The sequence below is a fragment of the Somniosus microcephalus genome, chromosome 19, assembly GCF_052327205.1.
Source record: "Somniosus microcephalus isolate GS21.2 chromosome 19, FLI_Smic_1.0, whole genome shotgun sequence".
NCBI classification, from domain to species: Eukaryota; Metazoa; Chordata; class Chondrichthyes; order Squaliformes; family Somniosidae; genus Somniosus; species Somniosus microcephalus.
In genome coordinates this window covers 53241826-53258334 of record NC_141005.1, presented here as the reverse complement: position 1 = coordinate 53258334, position 16509 = coordinate 53241826, and the positions used below count along the sequence as shown (strand labels likewise).

General features: G+C 46.2%; 1 protein-coding gene across 6 annotated transcripts in view; it reads left to right on the top strand.

Annotated features, from left to right (window-relative positions):
* taok3a (TAO kinase 3a) overlaps positions 1–16509 on the top strand; it is a 171807-nt gene that overhangs the window by 118160 nt on the left and 37138 nt on the right. For 5 of the 6 annotated variants that reach the window (XM_085961790.1, XM_085961792.1, XM_085961788.1 and 2 more), the window contains 2 exons: positions 7220–7387; positions 10351–10554. In XM_085961790.1, coding sequence (XP_085817916.1) covers positions 7220–7387; positions 10351–10554 — 372 coding nt within the window. The remainder of the gene's footprint in view (positions 1–7219; positions 7388–10350; positions 10555–16509) is intronic. The other variant, XM_085961793.1, reaches the window with a different exon arrangement.

Genomic DNA, 16509 nt, shown 5'->3' with positions numbered 1-16509 from the left:
ACCAGGTACGCGAGATATGGGGTTGACTCGTTCCTGTGACACTAGGATCTGGTCGACATTGGCGTCTCACAATGTTCTCCCTAACATCCACTGTGTACATTAGTGGCACCTGCCATGTGCATAGCGTTCCTGGTTGCCATTTCTCTGTTCGGTAGTCGCGGGCCAAGACTGGTTGCCCTACATTGAAGCTCCTTGTCGGCTTCTCATTGATGTGCTGGAATTGCTTATTCTCAACATCTCTTCGTACATTTGGTCTGAGCAAATCCAGACGAGATCTCAACCTTCGGTTAAAGGACATCATGGCCGGGGTCTGGTTGGTAACTGCATGTGCCGCATTTCTGTAGGCTAACAGGAAATTGTCCACCTTATGCTGCAGTGGAATGTCGTCATCGCACATGGCCCTTACTGCCTTTTTAAAGGTTTGTACAAACCTCTCAGCCAATCCATTTGTGGCTGGATGATACGGGGCGGATGTGTAATGCCTTACTCCATTCCTTTTCATAAATTTCCAAAACTTTTCGGACACAAACTGTGGTCCGTTATCAGAGCAAATCTGCTCTAGCAAGCCGTTCCTGGCAAATATGGTCCGTAGGACTGCAATCGTTTTCTCCGTGGTGGTGGAGGACATTTTGAGTGCACATCCACGGCTATTAAAAACATTGAGTCCATGAATGGACCAGCAAAATCAATATGCACCCGTTGCCATGGAGAGGAGGGCCACGCCCATGGGTGTAGAGGGGCATGTGGTGGTGCATTTTGGACCTTCTGGCATCCTGAGCAGCTCTTTGTCAGGTCCTCGATTTGCTGATCGATCCCCGGCCACCACACATAAGCCCTAGCAAGGCTCTTCATTTTCACCCCTCCCAGATGGCCTTCGTGAAGCTCATTGAGCACTCTCTCCCTTAACTTGGGTGGAATTACCACTCGGGATCCACACGTCAAGGTCCCCTGGCATACTGACAGCTGTTCTCTTGTGGATGAGAATGCTGGCAACAGTGAGTCACCATGTGTTGGCCATCCCTTCACCGTCTAGTCATATACCCGAGACCGTGTCGGGTCATTTCGGGTCTCCTCTATATCCGCGTTAGTTACTGGCAAGCGTTCAATTATAGTCGAATAAAATATTTCGACAGGTCCACTGCTTGTGCTTCCTCCGCAGTAGGCAGTGGCAGGCGTGATAGCCCATCAGCGTTTCCATGCTGTTTCGTGCCCTTATACTCTATTTCATAATGGTTCGCCCCTAGAAAAAGGGACCATCTTTGTAGCCGTTGCGCAGTCATCACCGGAATGCCCTTCTTTGGATTAAAGATGGAGACAAGTGGTTGGTGGTCAGTCAGCAAGGTGAACTTCTGCCCGTGCAGATAGTGGTTGAACTTTTTTACTCCCCACACTAGGCTGAGGGCCTCCCTGTCAATCTGGGCGTAGTTACGCTCGGCTGAGGTTAGTGACCGAGACGCAAAGGCTACTGGCCTCTCCAAGCCGTCCGGGAATTTGTGCGACAGCACTACACCAATACCATAGGGTGATGCATCACACGCCAACTGAATTGGTAGTGCTGGGTTGAAATGAGCCAACACCTCTTTTGATGTGATCAATTCTTTGCACTTCTGGAAAGCTCGTTTACATTCGTCATTCCACTTCCATGGTACCCCCGTTTGCAGTAGGGTGTTCAGTGGGTGTAGTACTGTAGACAAATTCGGCAAGAACTTATGGTAGTAGTTCACCAGCCCGAGGAACGACCTGTTTTGACACATTTTCCGGTGCTGGAGCCTTGACTACTGCCTCAATCTTTTCAGGGGACTTATGTAACCCCTCTTCATCAATAACGTGGCCACAATACGAGATCTGCTTCTGGAAAAACTCGCATTTGTGGCGATTAGCTCGGAGCCCATATTCCTTCAATCTAGTGAGCACCTGCTCCAGGTTGGCAAGGTGATCACTGTCATTTTCGCCCGTGACCAGGATGTCGTCCAAATAACACTAGGGCCTAGAAATTCAGTATAGCCACGTTTGGGGTGCTACAGCCGGGCAGCCGCTAAAGTTTGCGCCCAGCGCCACCTTCGCCGATATTCAGTGGCATCGCCCCAAGAGGTTGCTGCTGCGCTAAAACAGGCGATGCACGACTATCATTAGGCGCTAAGCCGGCGGCCCGGGGCGAAACTCCCGAGGGCGGGCGCAGCACAGGTGCGGCGAGTTGCTGATTGATGGCAGACACTCTGGCGCCGGTGAGCTCTTAAAGGGGGAGGGTGGATTTGTTTTTTTGAAAGTCCGAGACTGGTGTATTTGTGTTTTTTGAAAGGCCCAGACTGCTCGATTTGTGTTTTTGGGGGGGGCTTCTCTCCATTAGTTTGTTATGTGGGAAGGGCACAGAGGTATCAAAGTAATAAATGTTCTTAAATCGCACTGTCCATGCTTTCTTTTGGAAGTCCTGGTTGCCCTGCTCGGCTGAGGGCTTGTGGAGCGGCTACATTCATCTTGTGCCCATTCCCTGAGAGGGGGCCTAGAACCGACGTTCAATAAGCCACCGACGGGCGGCCCTTGCACTTTCTGCCTCCCTCCTGTGCTGGTCCTCCTCCTCCTCTGGTGGTCCTCCAATGTCTGGTGGCAGTGGCCGAGTCCTGCGGATAGCCAGGTTGTGCAGCATGCAGCACACGACCACGAAATGGGAGACTCGCTCAGGCGAGTACTGTAGGGCTCCTCCGGACCGATCCAGACAGCGGAACCGTTACTTCAGGACGCCGATTGTTTGCTCAATGAGGTTCCTGGTTGCTTGATGGCTGTCATTGTATCCCTCTTCAGCAGGGGTGCTGGGCGCACGGAGCGGGGTCATCAGCCAGGTGCACAAAGGATAGCCTTTGTCCCCGAGAAGCCATCCTCGTGGGTGAGGCTGGGCCTGGAACATGTCTGCCACAGAAGTCTGGCGCCGGATGAAGGCATCGTGGCTGCTGCCTGGAAAGCGGGCATTGACGGCTAGGATGATCTGCCTGTGGTCACACACCAACTGCACGTTGAGCGAATGGTAGCCCTTCCGGTTGCGGTAATCCTCGGCATGCTCTAGAGGTGCCCGCAAAGCCACATGCGTGCAGTCAATGGCGCCCTGCACCATGGGGAAGCCCGCTAATGCTGCAAAGCCCGTTGCATGCTGTTGCTGCTTGACAAGGGCCATGGAGAAGGAGATGAACTGACGTCTCCTTCTGAAAAGGGCATTGGTCACCTGGCGGATGCAGCAATGTACGGCAAACTGGGAGATGTTGGAAATGTCCCCAGCAGCGGATTGGAAGGAGCCGGTGGCATAGAAGTTGAGAGACACCTTCACTGCCACCGACAGAGACGTCCTGCTCCTCAGCTGTGGCTGCAGATCTCCGCGAAGCAGGTGGCAGATCTCAGTGACCACCGCCCTTCGGAATCGCAGTCTCCGAACACACTGCTCGTCAGACGTGTTCAGATACGAGAACTGCTGGCGGTACACCCTGGGTGGGTAAGGCCTCCTTAGCCGATGCCTGTTGCCCCTTCTCCCTCTGGCCATGACTGCCACTCTCTCACGGCGTCTCTGAGCCCTTTGAATGCAATGGAGAAGGCCAACGTTTGCAGCCCCCATTATATGTTTCCAATCAATGCTATGGCTCTGAAGTTAAAGACAAGTGCAAAGCTGTGGCCTGAAGCCACAAGTACCTGTGCGAGTGTTGAGCCAAACCAGAAAGCGCTCTACCTTTGTCTCTCTGCAAAGATCCGTCTCTCACAAAGGAGTGGTGTTGCAAAATGGCTGCCATTTCTACTGCAGGAGGAGTGCCCTTTAATTAGCGCCCCCCGCAGCGACTAGGAACCGTTCCCCTCTACCAGTCGCTAGGGGCGCCAGGCGCGCAATAGGCCGGCGCCACTGAATTTCCGGTTTGGGGTGCACAAAGGGCGTTGCACGATGAAATGACGTCAGGATCTGCGCGCGCAGCTGAGCGCGCGCAAAGGCTTTGCGCCGCCGCTAAATCTTTACTGAAGTCGGGGAGAGGCGCAGATCGCGCCGCGCCAGGCCGCTAGCCGCCTAGCGCCCCACATCTCCTCCTCCTAAGGCGCTAGCGGCTGGTGCAAACAACTGAATTTCTAGGCCTAGGTCCCTGAAATCCCTTGCAGGACTTGATCCATTGCCCTTTGCCAAATAGCCGGAGCTGATGCTACCCCGAACACCAGCCGGTTGTATTGGTAGAGACCTTTGAGTGTTGATCGTGAGGTACTGTTTCGAGACTTCTTCTACCTCCATTTGCAGGTACGCCTGGGCCAGATCAATCTTAGTGAAGCGTTTTCCTCCAGATAGCGAGGTGAAAATATCTTCAGTCCGCGGAAGCGGATATTGTACCGTGTGAAGGACTGGGTTCACTGCCACCTTAAAGTCCCCACAGATGTGAATCTTCTTTGGTTCCCCAGGCGTATTACTCAACGACCTCTTCATTACAGGAACGATGGGTGTAGCCCACTCGCTCCAGTCCACTTTGGACAGTACTCCTGAATGTTCCAAACCTTCCAGCTCTGCTTTGACGGCTGGGCGGATCGCATAAGGCCTTAAAAAAAAAAAAAAAAAAACTTTGGGCTTGCATTTTCCTCTATTTTGATCATTGCTGTTATGCCTTTTAGTGTTCCGAGTCCCTCCTAGAACACTTCTTGTGCGTCAGTTAGCATTTTTGACAGTCGTCCAGGTGTGACGTCATCCTTTTTGGCATCTACCGTCAGTGCCAATCTAACTGTATCTTCCAGATCCATTCACGTCCTAGTAGTGGTGGTCCTCCATCTGGCAATACATATAGGTCCATTTTTGGTGTTTCCTTGCCGTTGTATATCACGTTCACCCTTATTTTTCCTTTGGGGTAGACTTTTTGCCCCGTGTACGTCTTCAAGACAATCTCTGTATCTCTCAAGGGTATATGTGAGAATAGCCGCTTGTAGTCCCTTCGGTTTATGACTGTTAGGGCTGATCCTGTGTCCAATTCCATTTTCACTTGGACTCTGTCTATCTTGAGCATGACCCAGATAGTTTGGTGATCCTCCATTTTGATTACATTATGTAGTTTCAGACAACCCAGCTCCTTGCTTCCGGAGTCTGTATCACTTTTCTGTTCGTCTGAACTACTCTCCGTCACCTTATGTACCTTTTTGTACTTCTCCTGTGGAGATTTCTTGCTGCTGGTTTTCTTTCCCGACCTGCAGACTCTTGCTGTGTGTCCTACTTCTCCACACTGTCTGCACACTTGGTCCTTGAACCAACAATCCTTATGGTCGTGTGTTGTTCTGCCACAGCGATAACACTTCCCTGCTCCATATGACATTTCATTTGTGCCATATTCTTGCGGTCTCCGTTGTATCTCTGCAGCGCCCTGTGCGGCTGCTTCGTGTGATACTGCCATGCTGAAAGCCTTGTCCAGCGTAAGATCCTTTTCTGATAGAAGCCGTTTCTGGGTTCCTTCACTTTGAAGCCCACACACAAACTTGTCCCTTAAAGTATCTGCTAGTCCTGTTCCAAACTGGCAGTGTTTCGATAGCTTGCGCAGTTCCGTTAAATACTCAGCATTACTTTCGTCTTTTTGCTGGTTCCTTTTGTGGAACTTAAATCTTTCTGTTATCAGCAGCGGTGTGGGGTTTAAGTGGTCCTGTAGGATTGCCACTGTGCTTTCAAAATCCTTTTCCACTGGCTTCTCTGGGGTTACTAGGTTTCGCAGTAAGCCGTACGTTTTTGCACCCATGGAATTCAACAATACCAGTGCTTTCCTGGCATCTGGCACTTCATTCGCCTTGCAGTGCACTTCTATGCGTTCTATATATGTCGCCCAATCTTCGACTTCATTGTCGAACGCTGTGACGCTGCCACTCTTCGGCATCCCTGGGTGTGGTTAGACTGGCTAAAATGGCGTTTCCCGCGCTTTCATTTCTTCCCGCGCTCTCCCTCCTTCTCCACTGTGGCTCAAAATGGCGTCTTCCCGCGCTTCCTTTCTTCCCCCGCGGACGCTGCTCAGCCCTTGAACACCGGCCGCGCTCTGCGCGCCTCTCTCGTCGACGCCGCTCAGTCTTCAACCCCGGCTGCGCCCTGTGCGCTTTACCCTCTCTCTCTCTCTCACCCGTCAACGCTGCTCGGCCTTTTTCTGTGCTGTCGGTCGGCTCCCGCCGCCGCTGTCCGGGAAGGGTCTGCGCCGTACCTGCTGCCAGCCCGCTGCGCTGGATCGTCGCAGCTGGAGAACCAAGCCCAGCTCTCCACAGCCTCCCCTGCCTGCTCAAGTCCTCTCAGGATGGTCGACGCCTGCACTGATGGAATCGACCGCCTTCTGCAGAGTTGCAGGTAGGTTCGAATCGCCTCGTCGCCAATGTTAAAACCGGGAATCTTTAGGTAGTGTGTCCTTCAAATAATCGACAGAGACTGCAGAGAACAATTAACAGGTGTTTACTGGATGAGGGTTGCTCTAAAACTAAACAGTACAGATCCCTACTTAGGGTTATATACAGGTGTGGTCACTGCCGGTACTACAGTATACAGGAGCTGTAAAAAGTAGTTCTCCCCTTAAAGGTACATACACTACAGTAGCCACTTTGGAATTAATGTATATGGAAACAGATCTGACTTGATGCTGGAAAGAATGTAACTAATGAATCTTAAACTATTGTTGAGTGCTAATGGGAGGATGAGTTTTCATTTCCTGTTTTCCTTCAGATAATCCATTAGTATCTGGCTCTCAAAGTGTTATATAAAGTGTTGACATTCCAGTTATTGTTTTTCCATGTGGGTGCATTTGTAACATGGGTACACTGCCCAAACATCCGCTTCAGCAATGCATACAAGTAACTTGCATAAGTCCATTAATATTCTAATAGCTTATCTTACTGGATAACTTGCTCCTAACATTGGCTAGAAAGTACACATTTAATGAGACCATCCTGAATTTTACTACACAGTCTGTGAAGAATCTCAGGAATGCCCAACGAGAATAAAAATCCTGCTACTAACCTGGAAATTGTATTCGGTTGTTGAGCTACACCGTAAGATTATAGTGCCAATGTGCTTTGGTGTACAAATCACAATACCATTATTTGTGCTTCAGGGGTGTTTCTTTCTCAAACTGGTCTTGTTTCTTCAACAATATAAAAGTATTTTCCAGTGTTCTTATAGTTATATTCTATGTATAATATAGGATGTACAGCTTTTGATTAGGCTTTTGGACATTGATTTGATATTTCTGTTTGTTAGCATGATTTTGTTCGCCGGGAGCGTCCACAAAGAGTTCTTTGTGACCTTATTGCAAGAACAAAAGATGCTGTTCGAGAGCTGGATAATCTTCAGTATAGGAAAATGAAAAAGATTCTTTTTCAAGAAACTCGCAATGGGCCAACAACAGAATCGCAAGAGGAAGAGGAGGTAAGATGAATCAGGCTGCTAAAATAACAGATTAAAATCTAAATAACTGAGAAAAGAAGCCAAGTGTTTTGGCCTGCAGTTATTTTTTTTTTTCATTTTTCTTCCCTTTCCTCCTTCCTCTCCTGAAGGTGCTGACTTGCTGAAGTGAAGTTATTTAGGTGTCAGCAGCCCTCTGCTATTTTGCCCAAATGGCCATTCTTCATATATAAACCAAAACAGTGAATTGCAGCAATATTTGTGAAGGGCATCACAGCTGAGGCCTATCTACTTTTGGTATCTAGATACGCACTTTTTTGCAGGAATCATTAGAAACCCTGGCTACTAATCTTTTTCCTCTTCTCCCAACCTGTCCAGTCAATGGACACTTAAACCAATTGTAGTACCCAACTGCTATATCAGCTAAGATCGATCACCTAACTCAAAAGATCAAATGGACTGGGACCTTCTAACTGGTATGGCTTATCTATTCAAGTGCACATAAATGCTAACCCATCGTAGGAAGTCTATGATAGCATTGTATCAACATTTCAAAAATTCTGACTCGACACCTAAAGGAACTGCCAAACTTTTGGGTTGTGTAGAACTGTTTGTAATTTACAACACTTGAGAGTAATGGATGCATATGCACAGTTTAGCAAACTAATGGTGAGCCTAATAAATAAACAGTAGGTGCAAAGCAGTGTATGATTAAAATCCTGATAGCTTGGTGGGTAATGCACTGTTTACTGTAGTGCTAAGCCATGCATACCAAGAAAGAATAAGTTTGATCCCTAAGTTTTAGCTGAGGAGATAGTGGGGGTGCTTTAATTGACCTCCACCACTTTAGCTAAATGGGAGGCGGGGGGGGGAATCTAGGCATGACATCTGCTCCCGAGAGTGCTCCCTGTACATTGTGGACATCTGAGAAATGAAATCGGGCTCACCTGTTTTGCTCCCATGTGATCAAATGGCCCAGCAAAACACACCATTTAGCCTTACAAATAAAGAATATATGCTTGGGTAAGTATTGTTGGTGCCTGTGGAACCAGATCTTGGCACAAGTTATGTTTACAAGCAGAGTAAGAAGACTAGCGAGGGGGAAAAAATGCTTTTACTTTAACTCAGAATAAACTTGAATAATTATCAGTGCATTGTTTGGAGTATTATTCTGCACTTCTGAACCAAAATCTCTCAAAGCTGTTATGTGCATGAATTCAATGTTGTTCATCTTTCTTTCCCTTAAATTAATTGTACTAATCTTAAATTGAAGGCTTTTTAATGAATTATGTACACTTTTAAATCTTTTATGTTTTACATAGTCACTGAGGAAGGTCAATTAGTCCATCTCAATTCATCCACCCAGAAAAACCTTACAAGACCCCCTTCCTTCCCTGCCCCACCTCCATTGCAACATCCATTTAGTTACTAAATTATTCTGGAGTGTTTGCCTTCACTACTGTTTGGAAGTCATTCCAATTCATCACTGTGAAGAAGTTGCTCATAGCAACCCTAAATTTGCCTCTTACTAGTTTGAATCACTTGTCCTACTCTCATAATTTATTTTAAAGTAATATTCCAGATTTACCTTTCCCATTCTGTGAACAATCCTGTATAATTCTCACACACCTCCTTTCCAGGGTGAAAAGCCCCCCTCCTCCAATTTTTCCCCATAAGTACCGACTGACACTAGTGTTCAGCCTGGTGGCTCTTCTCTACACTGCCTCCAATGCTTGACCATTTCCATTGTACCTTAGAAACCAGAACTGGATATAATTCTCATAGGTGCCTCTGCTATGCCGCACAGACTTTTGGAGTATATTTTTATTAATATTGACAAGACAGTACAATATTTTAGTGAATTTCCAGGTGTATTTTATAAGTTTGCAGAATAAATGTTCAGATGTTTCAAAATTAGATATTTGAATGTACTTTTTTTATTTTACGCAATTGCAACCATTTAACAGCAGTGATTTTAAAATGCATCTTTTTTGTTCCCCCGCCCGCATAATTTTCTTTCCTGAAGAGGCTCACTCATACTAGGCTGAAGTTCTACAGGGGCTGACCACCCTCAAGCACCTTACCCGAGTTACCATTCCTCCTGTGTGAGCATTACTGTCAAGCCTGATTCTGTCCTCACCTGAGCTACACATATGCCTTTTCCAGTAAGGGTCACTGGGTAGTGATCAGAAATGGGAACTTAGCCTTTTGTCCCATTACTCCTCCCTTGGCTGGGAATAATGAGGCCAATAGTAGATTTACTGCCACTCAGCTGAGGGCTGCTGTTCAAATAGGCCATTTTATCTTTTAACACAGCTCCTTAACGATTGCATGATTGTCACACAAATTTCAGTAAAGTGTAATTAATGGGCATGTCAACTATTTATGCTATGCTAACTTGGACAATTAAAAAGAACCATCAGTATAAATATAGATCTCCTTTTAATCTTGGGTTGTATCTGTAGAGCATTTTGAGTTATGTAACACTAGGGTGAACTGCTGATGGTGAAGGGAGCAGTTAGAGATAGTGAGCAAAGTGTAGGACACATTAAGCATATGCCACAAATACATTTCCCCCTTTTCCCCTAAGTGATGACACTAAGCTTTTTTAATGCATGACGATGGGCCTCTATTTCCCCCACCCCCCAAACTACCTCGAATTTGTCACTGGAAGCATCCACCAAAAGTTCTTGACCTTGCAGAAACCTAGATTCCAGTCCCCTAACATTTAAATTCACATAATAGACCTCTATGATCATTACAAACAGGCCATTGGTTACATTCAATCCCTCTGCTGGGATCTTGGGGGGTCGAGGTTCTGCTTACCTGCTCTAACTGTATAATCCTATTTGAATTACCCATATATAGTGATCGTTTTAACTTCTATATAATAATGAGAAATACTACTCACTGCATGTGATTTCTAAAGGCATGACACCGCTAATGCATGTTGGCCTACACTAACAGTGCTTTCCTCTATCTTACAGGACAGTGAGCATGGTGCAGGCCTAGGTAGTAAAGTAGACAGCCTGGGAAGTAATCAGTCCATTCCCAGTATGTCGATCAGCACAGGCAGCCAGAATAGCAGTGTTAACAGTCTGCATGAAGTCTTTGATGATAGCTCAGAGATCGCCATGATGCATGATGGTGATAACACCATGCAGTCCAATGTCTCCGTCATCCACAGAAAGGTAGGTTTGCAGTATTGTGTCTGAAAGTGTTGCCTCTGACATGTATAGAATAAAGTGGTGCTATGTCTTTACCAGAAGTATTTTTAAAGAAGTCGAGCTTCATGGAAACCTCTGATACATTTATTAGTTTGAAAATAACCTCAAATCTAATCAATAGATCACTGTCTATTTTTCTAAACTCCTAGGGCATGAATTTCCATTGGGTGAGGTGTGTATCCTAATTGTCCACTGACACTTTGGTGGTAGAGCCATCGAGACCTGGGCTGGTGGATATATTTGAGATCCCCACCTTCCACAGAAATTCACCCCATAGTGATTTAAACACCTGGGGGTAGAATTTCCGCTCTGATGCGCTGTTTTTTTTGGTGCAGTTTGCCTGAAATCGGAGTAAGCCACGTAAAAGACTGCAGAATTTTAAGTGCAAATTACGTTCAGCGCAAGTTGAGTTTCCGCGATCTTTTGTGCTAGTTTTAAAAAAACTTGCACTGGAAGCCAGCCCCACCCACAACTGACCATCTACCCAGGATGAATTAATTACGGGCCTTTGAGGTGGTTCTTAAAAATTAAGCTGGTTCTTTTAGGCGCAAGGACTAAAAGGCACGTTCTAATAGGCACGTTGTATAATTTTTTTAAATTAATTACTAAAACTGACTACTGTACCCCAATATTACTAGCAAATGGTTGTGTATATTTTTTAAATCATTTTCAGTAATTTAAAATCTGGTTACTCTTGGGTGGTAGATTGACCCGAGTTTAAAAATGCTTATTTTATATGATAAACCCATTTTCAGCTGTATTAATCAAACCACTCTTAAATATAACAAGGAACATTTTTTGAAGCGCATTTTTTAAAATTGCTTTTTAAAACTCTGCCCAATTGCGCTGGTTCATGGCAGATTTTGCGTTGTGGTATGCAAATGAGTTTGAGTGGAACTTCGAGGGGGAAAAAAACCACTTTGCGCCCGGATTGCTGATTGCGCCCAAAGCGGAAACTCTACCCCCTGATTTAAGGAGGATGGTGTCGTGCATATACACTACAATTTGCTTTCAAAATATGTTAATTTAAAATATGCATATGCGTGTGTATAATTAATTGATAGTTTCAGATTTTAATGAACTAACTTGAGCTTTGTTTATGCAGTTTTTTCATTAAAATTGCTGCCTTATAATTAGTCCAGTCTCCGCCCTCCATCCTCAATCCAATCAACAAAGGTTACAGTAAAGCTATGAATATGCAAATGCTGATGATGCACTCGGCTGAAGAGTTAATTGAAGCTAGAGCGAAATTACAACTTTGACTTTTGATGAAATGCCTTTCTAAAATGAAAATGGATCACTGATACCTAAATGAATATGTGCGATACATTTTCAAGTCTGGATTGTGTGTGACTTGGAGGGGAACTTGGAGGTGGTGGTGTTCTCATGCACCTGCTGCCCTTGTCTTTCTAGGTGGAAGAGGTTGCGGGTTTGGGAGGTGCTGTCGAAGAAGCCTTGGCGAGTTGCTGCAGTGCATCTTGTAGATGGTACACACTGCAGACATGGTACGCCGGTGGTGGAGGGAGTGAATGTTTAAGGTGCTGGTAGGGTGCCAATCAAGTGGGCTGCTTTGTCTTGGATGGTGTCGAGCTTCTTGAGTGTTGGAGCTGCACTCATCCAGACAAGTGGAGAGTATTCCATCACACTCCTGACTTGTGCCTTGTAGATGGTGGAAAGGCTTTAGGGAGTCGGGGGGTGAGTCACTCGCTGCAGAATACCCAGTCTCTGACCTGCTCTTGTAACCACAGTATTTATTTGGGAATGGTAGCATAGTGGTTGTGTTACTGGACTAGTAATCCAGAGGCCTGGACTAATGATTTGGAGACATGGCAGCTGGGGAATTTAAATTCAGTAATTAAATAAATCTAGTTCCAGTAATGGTAACACTGTAACTACCAGATTGTTGTAAAAACCCATCTGGTTCACTAATGTCCATATGTGAATCCAGACCAGGGGTAGGCAATTATTTGGGCTGGAGGGCCACTTCACAAGTTTTGGTGAGCTGTTGAAGGCTGCACACTAATGTTTCCCTTATGTGCACGGCTGCGCACCAATTGCGAGGTCCTACGCAGGCCGCTCACTAGCTCCTGCGCTTGGAGCTCCTGCACATACAAATTTAAAGGGACCGCGCACGAAAAGAAAATTAGAGGGAACATTACATAAACATTGCATGAATATAAATTCATATTGTAGTCAGATACTATCTTTAATACACAAAATGTAGTGTAAATAGTAAAATCTTCCGTTAATAAATGATTGATGTTGTACTGAAAGTCTACGTGGCTCAAGTCTACAGGGCCTCTGATGTGAGAGGTATTCTGTTTTTAGTGTACTAAGTATGGGAGCCCAAGGCTTTGCAAGGTCTGAACTACAATTGCGTGCCATTACCTGGAGTCCTTGTGCTCAGGGATCCACTCCCGTGTCTAAGATGGCAATGAGAACTCCCCTGCTGTCATACTCTGGTTACTGGGAGTAGAGCAAACCATTCTTTTTTGCTATCTATATAATATTGTATATGTAATTAGTAATATTGGAAAATAATATTGTTTGAAGATATATTCCTACAATTATATATTTTAAAATCTCCTGCAGTAATAGAACTAGCATTATATGTGATACTAATCAGAGTGACAGGATCAGTGTCCTAGTGATTCTGAGTGTCTCACTTGTTCATATACATTTATATTATAATAGTTAAAACTTAAACTGACCATAAAATTTTATTCATATTTTGAAAAAACTGATTACTCACTTGTCAATTATTGCCTTCCTTTTACAGCGTTTAAAGACTGGGAGATTAGTGCAGATATGATGCAATTTTTTTTTGTACAACCTGTGTAACAGAATTTTTTGCAGTTTACTATGTCATTAGATTAATTTGTCAAGAGGATTGTATATACATATATAAATCCTTATCCGTTTTGGAGAGGAAATACGCAGCTTCGGTGAAAGAGTCGTTGAGATACAGTCTAGATAAGCAGCCATGAGTCGACGGAGGAGGAGCATCCAGTGTGCACACGCAGCAGTGCCCCCACCAGCCAGCAATAGAAAAGTGGATCCCAGAGCGGGAGCGAGTCACATATGTTAGGCTGGCTCCAGGACGCAAGGGAAGCAGATCTACATCAGACATCTAGCAGCAGTCCTCGCAGTTACAATTTTTATTTAATTGCCCCTGTTCAGGGTCGTAGCCTACTCCCAGGCCGCAGTAACACTGAGCGAGCTCTCCTTTGGGCACCCTTCACAAAACTCGGACAAAAGTGCAGCTTGAGCTCCAGCAGGCAGAATAGAATGAACCGGTGCGCCAGGTACGGCCCGCGGGCTGTATTTTGCCCACCACTGCTCCAGACCCACAGCAATGTGGTTGAATCTTAACTGCCCTCTGAAATGGCTTATTAGCAAGCCACTTAGTTTTACCAAACCACTGCAACAAAGTATAAGAAGAATAAAACTGGACGGACTACCCGGCATCGACGTAAGCATTGGATTCTGACACGACAAAGGCACACCCAGCCCAGTTGACCCAGCAAAGTTCTCCTCACTAACATCTGGAAACTTGTGCCAGAATTGGGAGAGCTGTCCCACAGCTATACTCACATATGATGGTCATACTTAAAGGATCATACCTTTCAGCCAACGCCCCAGACTCATCCATCACTATCCCAGGACTGACCCACCAAAGGTGACAGCACAATGGTATACGGGAGGGAGGGAGTGGCCCTGGGAGTCCTCAACATTGACTCCAGACTTCATGAAGTCTCATAGCATCAGGTCAGACGTAAACAAGGAAACCTCTTGCTGATTACCACCTACCGCCCTCCCTCAGTTGATGAATCAGTACTCCTCCATGTTGAACACCACTTCGAAGAAGCACTGAGAGTAGCAAGGGCACTGAATGTACTCTGGGTGGGGGACTTCAATGTCCATCACCAAGAGTGGCTCGGTCGCACCACTAGTGACCAAGCTCCCCAAATCCTGAAGGACAATGCTGCCAGCCTGGGTTTGCGGTAGGTGGTGAGAGAACCAACATGAGGGAAAAACCTCATCCTCACCAATCTACCTGTTGCAGATACATATGTCCATGACAGTATTGGTAGGAGTCACCACCACACAGTTCTTGTGGAGACAAAGTCACGTCTTCACAGTAAGGAAACCCTCCATCGTGTTGTGTGGCACTACCGCTGTGCTAAATGGGATAGATTCACAACGGATGTAGCAGCTCAAAACTGGGCATCCAGGAGCAGAATTGTATTCCACCATAATGTCTAACCTCATGGCCTGGCATATTCCTTGCTCTACCATTACCATCGGGCCAGGGGATGAACCCTGGTTCAATGAATGTGGAAAAGAATGCCAGAGCACCAAGTGCACCTAAAAATGAGGTGCTAACCTGGTGAAGCTACAACACAGGATTACATGCATGCTGAACAGCGAAAGCAGCAGAGCTAAGTGATCCCACAACCAACAGATCCGATCAAAGCTCTGCAGTCCTGCCACATCCAGTCATGAAAGGTGGTGGACAATAAAACAACTAATGGGAGGAGAGGCATCCTGAATATCCCCATCCTCAATGATGGCGGAGCCCAGCTCGTGAGAGCAAAAGACAAGCATGAAGCGTTTGCAACCATCTTCAGCCAGAAGTGCCAAGTGGATGATGCATCTCTGCCTCCTCCTGAGATCTTCAGCCAATTCGCTTCACTCCACGTGATATCAAGAAGCTGCTGAGCATACTGGATACAGCAAAGGCTATGTGCCCAGACAGTAAATCGGCTGCAGTGCTGAAGACTTGTGCTCTAGAACTAGCTGTGCCTCTAGCCAAACTGTTCTAGTACAGCTACAACACTGGCCTCTACCTGACAAAGTGGAAAATTGCCCAGGTATATCCTGTCCACAAAAAGCAGGACAAATCTAATCCAGCCAATTACCACGCCAACAGCCTACTCTTAATCAACAACAAAGTGGTGGAAGGTGTCGTCGCCTGGGCTATCAAGCAGCACAGTGTCCTAGGCCCAACCATCTTCAGCTGCTTCATCAATGACTTTCCCTCTATCATAAGGTCAGAAGTGGGGTTGTTCGCTGATGGTTGCACAGCATTCAGTTCTATTCGCAACTCCTCAGATAATAAAGCAGTCCGTGCCCACATCCAACAAGACCTGGACAAATATTCAGGCTTAGTCTGATGAGTGGCAAGTAACATTCATGCCATATCAGTGCCTGGCAGTGACTATCCCCAACAAGAGAGAGTCTTGCCACTTACCCTTGACATTCAATGGCGTTACCATGGTCAAATCCCCCACCGTCAACATCCTGGGGGTCACCATTGACCAGAAACTTAACTGGACCAGCCACACACATACTGTGGCTACAAGAGCAGGTGTGTGAGTTCAGTGTTTCACATTCTGCCAGAGATATAGGGAATCATTCTCAATCTCAGGCTACAAGAAGTATCTGCTTTTCAAACAAGCCAAACTCTCATGAACTATACCTGGGTGTTTTGTCGCAAGCTAATGAGGCATTTGTCTCTCTGTTTGCCCACCACCCATTATCTTTCTCGTTCCTCCATCTCTTGTTCTCATTCCACCCTTGTTCTCCTTTCCACCCCTCTGCCATTCTCATTCTACCTGGGTTCTCCTTTCCACCCCTCCGTCACTCTCGTTTCACCCTGGTTCTTTGCTAGCTGTAACTAGTGGGGTGCCACAAGGATCAGTGTTGGGGCCTCAGCTATTTACAATCTAGATTAATGACCCACAAGTCAGGAGTGTGATGGTATACTCTCCACTTGCCTGGATGAGTGCCGCTCCAATGACACTCAAGAAGCTCGACACCATCTAAGACTAAGCAGCCCGCTTGATTGGCACCCTACCAGCACCTTAAACATTCACTCCCTACACTACCGGCGCACCATGGCTGCAGTGTGTACCA